General features: G+C 50.0%; 1 protein-coding gene across 1 annotated transcript; it reads right to left on the reverse strand.

The window, feature by feature from the left end:
• Positions 1 to 5,675: 5,675 nt before the first annotated feature.
• LOC119250402 (metallothionein-1L-like) lies at positions 5,676 to 6,569 on the reverse strand. The gene is made up of 3 exons (XM_037518130.2): positions 6,410 to 6,569; positions 6,069 to 6,134; positions 5,676 to 5,876 (listed from the first exon to the last, which is right to left on the reverse strand). The coding sequence occupies exons 1-3, from the start codon at positions 6,435 to 6,437 to the stop codon at positions 5,785 to 5,787; spliced, it is 186 nt and encodes a 61-aa protein (XP_037374027.1). The 5' UTR covers positions 6,438 to 6,569; the 3' UTR covers positions 5,676 to 5,784.
• Between the last annotated feature and the right edge of the window lie 2,376 nt (positions 6,570 to 8,945).

Raw genomic sequence — 8,945 nt, forward strand, 5'->3', positions numbered from 1 at the left:
AAAAAGTCTCCTATGCTGTGCATGTTAATAATGCAATAACAGTTCTCATTACAGCTACTCACTCTGTCCCAGGCATCAATCTAAGTTCTTCCCATATATTAAATTGTTTAATCCTATGAACCAGACACCCTTGTTTGCCTCTCTAACAGTCAGAGAGTGAATACTGAGAGGTCATGTCACCCAGGTGTAAGTGACACAGGTGGATTTGCACCCATGCAGGCTGCTTGCCACATCATGCCCTCTCCTTCCACCCTTCAGAAAGCTGGCACAGAGGCAGCCATGGGAAGAGCACAGAGCGGGCTTCAGCAACCTCTACAGAGCCCTGCTGCCTTTCTGGGCTTCAGTTAAATGAGAGACGCCCTTGATCCATGGCTTCCATCTTTAGCTGTACCAAGAAGGTTTGAGCATCCAGTGACATTTTGATTTGCCAACTTTGGCCAGGGATAAAGTCAGCTATTGCACAGGTCTGTTTATACATTGGGCAGGTGGTTTCATCTCTCTGAAAGGGTGAGGGGCACCCCAACACCCCCAAACCTGCCAGCTCTAAATAGGTTCTGCCGCCTACCACATTAAGACAAAACATAAGGCCTTAGTGTGCAACAAGAAAACAAAGAATAAAGTTTCCAAATCAAGCACCTGAAATTACCTCTCCTCTCATGGGTAAATAAATGCCCAGCCAAATAGGGTTGGCCCAAGCAGGGCCACTGAGGCCTGAAAGCCTGCCACAGGTCTAAAGCACCTTCCAGCAGGGCCCTATAGAAAAGGGTCAGAAACAGCCACATAAGTCTGGCAAGAAAAGAGCACTCTCAAGGCCTCCCAGGTGATACAGAGGGTTGAACACTGCACTGTGAAGCTGTCAACAGCCTCTGCAGCCTCTGCAGTGTGGGTTCAATTCCCAGCTAGCTAGGGAGAAACCAACATGGTGCAACAGACCTTTCCTGCCTTGCTCACTGCTCCTCCCAGCAGTGCTTTCAGTCCGTCTGCCTGTTCTGTTCCCACTCTGTCTCTGGTGAATTCTCTCACCCTCCTATGCCTCTGACCTGTACCCCAGTTCTTGTATAAATAAATAAAATGTTTTTTTTTAAAAAAGAGCAAAATCAGGGGACGTCCCTGGTGGCACATGGGGTTAAGTCTCAGCACTATGAAGCCACTGCAGCATGAGTTCGATCCCTGGCCAGGGAGATGACCCACATGGCACAGCAGACCTCTTCTGTGTTGCCCGCTGCCCCCCTCAACAGTGTATTTCAGTAGATCTGCCTGTTCTGCTCCTCACTCTGTCTCTGGTGAATCCTGTCACCCCCCATGCCTCTGGCCTACACCCCAGCTCTTGTATGTATAAATAAATCTTAAAAAGAAAAAAAAGAGCAAAATCAAAATCAAGAAAACCCTACCATTGTTAACCTCCCTCCCCAACCCTGGGTCTCTCACCCACATCTGTTTCTACCAGCCAGGACCAAGAAGCAAGAGCAGTTTCTTCACATTTCTCTCTGCTCCATGTGCCTCCTCCCGGTCTCCTTCTTGTTCTCCATCCTTTCTTCTTTCCTTCCTCCTCTCCAGCTTCACCTCCTCCCTGCTCAGTTCCACCCTTCCTTTAGTGGGACAGGGAACCTGGAACCTTCCCTTTTCCTGGAGAGCACCCTGTTACAACACCAGTCCACACATGGTCAGTCAGGCTCTCTTTCTGGTCCCTGAGCAGATAATTGACAGAAAGATGGGAAAGCTTTCTGTTCAAATGTTGTTTGACATCTTGCCCCTGGGAGCTATTTGCAGGGGGTCCACACATGCCCTGGCACCAGATATAATTTTTTTCTCTCTCAACATTAACCTCTAGCCAAGAGCAGTGCCTCCAAACCAATGAGCCTTTCTCCAGGAGCTTGCTGGAATTCTCTAGAAAATCACCTTGAACAGAATATCATGGTAGGGCTTCTCCAGTGGTGCAGCAGTTTGAGCACAGCTCTGTGAAGCTGCCCGCAGCCTTTGCAGCATGGGTTTGATTCCCGGCTGGCCAGGGAGATACCCACATGGTGCAGCAGACCTCTCCTGTCTCGCCCGCTGCTCCCCTCAGCAGTGTATTTCAGTCCTTCTGCCTGTTCTGCAACCCACTGTCTCTGATGAATTCTCTCACCCTCCCCTGCCTCTGGTTTGTACACCAGTTCTTGTATAAATAAAAATAAAAAACTTTAAAAAAAAAGAAAAAAGAATGTCATGGTAGCTACTGCTCATGAAGCCCTAGCCACAACTTTATCTAATGGAGAGAGAATCTTACTTTTTTCAAATGGGAAAACAGAGAGAAGTGGAGGCACTTGCCCAGGTCATAAGGTTAGGAAGTGACCAAGTAGGCTCTGAGCCAGGATGGCCTGAGGCCAAAACTATGCTCTTGGCACAGGCTGACTTCCAAAATTCCCTCTTCACACAAGGTACCTGCATGCCAGCAAAGACCTAACTCCGCTGCCAAGTCACTGGTCTTCCTTTGATTGAACATCAAATAGCAATTACTTTAGCAGATACCCAGAGGGACTAACCGTTGGCATTAATTACAAGTTATTCTTGTTTCACTCCCGCCCAATAATCACCACCTAGTCCTCCAAACTCAGAATCTGCCATCTCCCTGAACAGACAGACATGAAATGCTTCATCCGGAACCAATTCTCACTCACACTCCCTCTTGCTGAGAAATGGCAGGGCATTCCCTCCAAACATCCAGTCACTTTGACAGTTTCAAGCAGCCCGGGGTTGGATTTTGAAAGGGGGCATCAGCTATACCTGGGAAAGAGCTTGCACAGATTCAGAGCTAAGTCACAGGGAGCTGGGATTGGGTGTGGGAGAGCTGAGAGTCCTGTTAGGGTTACTGAGCAAGCCAAGGTGAGGGCTCTAGAGGGGTGTCGAGGACAGGACTGACTACTCAAATATCTGTGTTCCCCACTCTCACATTGCTTTCTGAATTGTTTCCATTGTTCAGTACACTCCCTGGGTGGACATGCGAAGAGCATTTTAAATCTCAGATTTAGGGTCTCTCTGGTGGCTCAAGGGGTTAAGCACAGCACTGTTGAGGAGGTTTTTGGAGTTAGTGCGGGGTCCTTGGGTTCACTCTGGGAAAGGTGTCACCAGAGCTGCTGTTTCGGCGGCATGCGGTAAGTTTTCCAGGCGAGGTTCTCCACGAGGCAGAGAAAGTAGTTATATTTAAAGAGCATGTTTATTAGAAAAGGGATAGGACAGTAAAAGACACTTGCATAGACACAAACAGGCAGGAAGAGCTGCCCTGAAAGGGACAGGTTTGTTGAGAGAGGCCTGCATGGTTGCAGGTGGGTGGCCTTGAAGAGAGCTGTCCTGCTGAGGGAAGTCAGTGAAGTCCCAGCCTGGTACAGGTCATGGGCAGCCAGAAAGCTGCTGCCCTGCAGAGGGAGAGAGCTGGTAAAAAGAGGCACCTGCATAGTTACATGTGAGAAGTGGGAGTGCTGCCCGTTGTGAGGGCTGCAATAGGTTTTATCATCTTCAGGGAGGGAGTCATCTTTGTAGGTGGATGGTTTGTGCCGTTGACACTCTCTATAGCAGTCCGATAGTTTCTGGGTGTTGGGCCTCCTGATCTGGGTGTTGATGCCTAAGGGTCTTAGTTTCCACAACTGGGTTAATGGATTACGCTAATCCCTTCTACCCCTACCTCCTTGTGTGAGTTAGCTTCTCGATCTTGTATCTCCTTCCTCCAGCACTGTAAAGCTATCTGCAGCCTCTGCAGCATGAGTTCAATACCCGGCTGGCCAGGGAGCTACCCACATGGCACACCAGACCTCTCCTGTCTTGTCCACTGCTCCCCTCAGCAGTGTATTTCAGTCCGTCTGCCTGTTCTGCTCCCTGCTCTGTCTCTGGTGAATCCTCTCGCCCTCCCATGCCTCTGACCTGTACCCCAGTTCTTATATAAAAATAAATAAATCTTAAAAAACAAAATCTAGTAAAGAAGTGAAGCTGGGAATGAAATCATGGGAATGAAAATTCTGGAGATGTTTCAGCACCAACAGTTGTCTTGAGAATAGAGAGAATCTCTTATCTGCCCTAGACCTTTATAGCTTTGGGCCTAACCTTAATTTATTTATTTTTAAAAATATTTATTTATTTATTTATACAAGAACCGGGGTACAGGCCAAATACGTGGGAGGGTGAGAGGATTCACCAGAGACAGAGCAGGGAACAGAACAGGCAGACTGATGAAATACACCTATGAGGGGAGCAGTGAGCGAGACAGGAGAGGTCTGCCGTGCCATGTGGGACCCTCGCCAGCCGGCCGAGATCGAATCAGTGCTGCAGAGACTGCGGACAGCTTCACAAAGCAGTGCTCAACCCCCTGCGCCACCAGGGGAGGCCCTGGGCCTAACCTTTAAAAACTATATTATAGATATCATGGAGATCAGGGAAATCTCAGAAAGATAACCTGATCTGCTTTCAGGCACAGAGTCTCAAAGGTGATCGTGTGGGTCTGCTAATCCTAAGTGGCCTTTTTGGCCACAATTTTTTGTTACCTGACCTTGCATTCCATACAAGGTCAGAAGTGCCTGATCAGTCATAGGAGCCCAACCTTATAAGATGCCTTTCAAATCAACCAAGAGCAAAAAGTTTGATCACCCTGGGAAAGCTGTGCATCACGAGGTATGACCAGGAACGTCCGCCTGGGGGCCCAAGGACCTGTGTATGACAAGGGACCTCAGAAGCTGATCAGTGAGAAGTCTTGTTGATAAGATTGAAACCATGGCTGAGAACCTAGGGCTTGATCTCAATTACAACACAGTCATCAAGCAGATGAGAAGTGCCTGGAGGGCAGACTCATGACCCCTGATACTATAGATGACAGAGCACATTTTCTAGCTTCACCCCTCCCTCTTCTTTTTGCCTTCCTTCCCCTCACAATTGATGCTGCATGATTATTCTATCAATAAAAAGATCAGGATCTTGCTCTTCAGCACCATTCTGAATCCAACAGCTTGCTCCACGACTCCCATTTGTCAGTGTTGTATTGTCAACGCAACAGGCTCTCTGGAGTCCAGACCTATGCCCTTCAGGTGCAAATCCCCACCCCAGCCTTGGTGCACACTGGTGGAGGCTTAGAGTAGAAATTTTGGGACAGTGGTGTTACAGGACCAGAAACTGGAGGCAGGGGGTAGAATTCAGAAATGAAAAAAAAAAAAAAATCCTGAGGCACAGGAAATCCTGGGTGCAAACTGCTGTAGAAAATATCTGTAGGGGCTGAGTAGAGGTAGGACATGAAGACTGAGGGCCATTTATTATAGAGGCTCCCGGGTCCTTGCAAATTAACACAACACCCTAAAAGTGGTCAATTTAACAATAGTAACAATTTCACAAAGAAATGAACCCCTCCCCAAAAGAACACTCCATCAGTGCAATTTCTGCACTGGCAAAATGCAGTTCTTTCTGCCTGCTGTTGTCTGTGCAAGCGTTATCTTCTCCCCTCCTTTTTCCTAGTAAACCTAACCTTTGTGGATAGAACCAAATATCTTTGTCTATTTGGGAAACAGGGGAACTCTGCCAAAACTTTTCTCAGAGGTAACCCTAGAACCCAAAACCCTGAACTCCACATCTCATCAAAACAACATGTGGCACAGGTCCCTTATGTCAAAAACATGCAAAGTAAAACAGAGCCAGCATAAAGTGAACAACATTTATTATCTTTCACATATTTCATAGAAAAAGGAATGTAGGAAAGGGGTCAGGTCGTTCGAAAAAAAATGCAGGTTTGGACACATGGCTCTATTTACATCTGGAGCAGTCTCTCCAAGCTCAGGCACAGCAGCTGCACTTGTCCGATGCCCCTTTGCAGACACAGCCCTGGGCGCACTTGGCACAGTCCTGGGGGCAGCAGGAGCAGCAACCTGGGGAAGGGAAGGCGATATCAGAGATGAGCGCTGAGGACAAAGAATGAATAGGGATTCTCGGCGGGACACAGTGGGGTGCTGCATTCCCTGAGGAAGAGGCACCAGTCACGCTGTTTGGAGGTGGGGTAGCCGACCGGAGACTTGGCGGAGGAGTGGTTAGGGAGTAGATGACCAGAGGATTCTACTTACTCTTTTTGCAGGAGGTGCATTTGCACTCTTTGCATTTGCAGGAGCCGGCGCAAGAGCAGGATCCACCTGTAAGGAGAAAGGCAGAGGTGAGAACAGTCCCTGGGGACTAGAAAGCTGGAATGGTTACCAGGAGCCGGGGCTCCAGTCTCAGTTGCACGGACTCCTGGAACCTGGGTAAGACATGAACTGAACTTTTCGTCTGTAAGACAGGGCCTCTGCTTAACCTAGTGAAAGGTACACCAAAGCGCTTAGGAAAGGGGTCGTTTCCAGAACTGAGTCATTAGGAAGAGGAAGAGCGGTCAGAAATTGCTTCGCAAGCTCTGCAAACTGGTATCTCCTACCGATGGCACAGGAGCAGTTGGGATCCATGACGAGCAGAGGCGGCTAGACGAGTCTGCAGACGGATGCTGAAGGAACAGGTAGCACTTGGAGGAGGCGTGGTGGAGCGGAGCACGCGGCGGGCTGCTTTTATAGCTGAACTGCGCCGGGACGGGTGCAAAAGCCCGGCCCCGCCGGGCGCCGCCAGCGCACGCCCCGCGCGGTGAGTCACCGGCAGCGGACGGCACACCGGGCCGAGCGCAGCGCCGGGCGCACCGCGGGCGCGCACTGGCCATCGGGCACCAATTCCCAGAAGCCGCCCTGCGTGCATTCTGCTGCCCCCTCGGTACCGGAGGAGCGAGTGCAGAGCTGGGCCGTGCGCTGAGCAAACTGCTGCCCTTTGCTGTGTGCACAGCTCTGCCCCTTGTACTCTAGCCTGAGTGATTAGAGAGCCGGGTGTAAAAGGGTCTTGGGGATCCTGGTAGGGCTGAAAAAAATAAACAAAAGGAGGTTGGAAGTGAGGACAGATGTCAACATGTCAAAACGTAGTAATTGTGTAGCGTGGCATCAAATCCACGGGGTGGTCACTCATGACACACATATGTTGAGTGCCTTATTTAGTATGATGGTGAGCGTCATAAGGGGTGATGCGCTGGGCCAGAGCTGATTTAATCCCCCAACAACCCTGCGAAGTAAGGACTGTCCATTACTCTCATTTTAGAGAGGCTAAAATGGAGGCCCAGAGTGGTTAATTAACTTGTCCAAGGTCACAGAGCTATTGAGTAGCAGCCCCTGGTGATTCAAATAAGAGCGGCCAGAGGATGCTGAATGCCTTTGATGGTTGGACATCCTCAACTGGGGAGGATAAGGCTCAAGAAACCACAAGTTTGTCCCAGGAAACTCATAATTATGGGGGCAGCCTCATGAGTGCAAAGGGAGAAGTGATACCCGGGTCAGGGCTAGGATGGAGGGTGTGCTGAGGCAGGGGAGCAGAGAGGAGGAGACCTATTCAGCCTGGGAAGAGACTTGCCCCAAGGGTGAGAAGGTCTGGCCAGGCAGGGGTTGGTGAAAGAGTTGTTGTCCAGCCTGGGGAGGAAGTAGCTAGTTAGAAAGTTGGCTTCACCTGGGAAAGGAAAACCCCCAAGAACTTTCTTCCTCAGTGGATGCTGAGCAGAAGAGCAGGGTGGTGTCCAAATTCCTTTGTGGGGGATCCTGCCTGAACGGATCCTACTTCCCTGCCATTGGCCACATGTTTGGCAGGAGCTAAGGGGTCTTGGATCATCATCCTCGGAATAAATGAGTCATGGGAAGAGGGCAAAGAGTTACTGGAAGGTTCCTGGCAGGCTCGGGGAATGCAGATTGCTGCAGCGGGGAATTTACCAAGGAGGCAGCTAGAGGACAGGCTGTCCTTGCAGCATTTACTGTAAGGTCCTCACAGCTCAGCCCAGACGTCACTTTTTCTGGGCCGCCTACCTGACCCCGAGATCAGTGAGGATGCCTGGAAAACATGCTGGTAACATCCTGTTCTTTTCTTTCCCTGCACTTTCCATGTTCATAATGTGTATAGACTAATGTGATCCGTGTCCAGCCCCACCCTTACCCCAGCCTGCTGCTGAAACCTCCAAGAGCAGCCATTGCCTGGAAATGTGCCATCAGCCCTGGGCACAGGGCCAAGTTTGCAGTAGGTGCTTAATAAATATTTGTCAAAGGAACAAATGGAGGGAATCAGCATCCCCTCCCAACACTCCCCTCCGCATGTTAGGACTGATTATAAAATGAAAGTAATACACTATTGGGCTGTTGGAAAAGTCATGACATTTTTTTTTAAAGATTTATTTATTTATACAAGCACTGGGTATAGTCAGAAGTGCGGGAGGGTGAGAGAATTCACCAGAGCAGGGAACAGAACAGGCAGACTGGAGAGCAGCAGGCGGGAGGGTGAGAGAATTCACCAGAGCAGGGAACAGAACAGGCAGACTGACAAAATACAATGCTGAGGGGAGCAGCAGGCAGGAGAGGTCTGTTGCACCATGTGGGACCCTCGCCAGCGGCCGGGGATCGAACCGGCACTGCAGAGGCTGCAGGCAGCTTTGCAGCCCAGCGTTCAACCGCTGCGCCACCAGGGGAGGCCCCATATTTTTTTTTTTTTTAAGATTTATTTATTTATACAAGCACTGGGTATAGTCAGAAGCGCGGGAGGGTGAGAGAATTCACCAGAGCCAGAGCGGGGAGCAGAGCAGGCAGAAGGACCGAAGTACACTGCTGAGGGGAGCAGCGGGTGGCAGGAGAGGCCTGCGCGCCATGTGGGACCCTCCTCTGGTGGCCGGGGAGCAGCCGGGGATCGAACCGGTGCTGCAGAGGCTACAGGCAGCTTCGCAACCCAGCGCTCAACCGCTGCGCCACCTGGAAGGCCCGAGAGATATTTTTTCTATGCAATAAAGCATCATGGTTTTTCCGACAACTCAATAAAATTCCAGGGTCACATGCAAACATTCTCTGGTTTGGGAGTCAACGTCTCAGTAATCTAGCTGTGTCTGTGATGGGTTGCTCTTCGGGAAG

This window comes from Talpa occidentalis, unplaced genomic scaffold, assembly GCF_014898055.3.
Source record: "Talpa occidentalis isolate TD23 unplaced genomic scaffold, MPIMG_talOcc4v2.1 talOcc4.17, whole genome shotgun sequence".
Taxonomy (NCBI): Eukaryota; Metazoa; Chordata; class Mammalia; order Eulipotyphla; family Talpidae; genus Talpa; species Talpa occidentalis.

What these genes read in the sequence shown, in the direction of transcription:
- LOC119250402 (XM_037518130.2), bottom strand. Translation starts at nt 6,437, where the DNA reads ATGGATCCCAACTGCTCCTGTGCCATCG. An exon ending in CAACTGCTCCTGTGCCATCG is followed by an intron (nt 6,135 to 6,409) that starts GTAGGAGATACC and finishes TTCTCCTTACAG; the next exon opens with GTGGATCCTGCTCTTGCGCC. An exon ending in ATGCACCTCCTGCAAAAAGA is followed by an intron (nt 5,877 to 6,068) that starts GTAAGTAGAATC and finishes TCCCTTCCCCAG; the next exon opens with GTTGCTGCTCCTGCTGCCCC.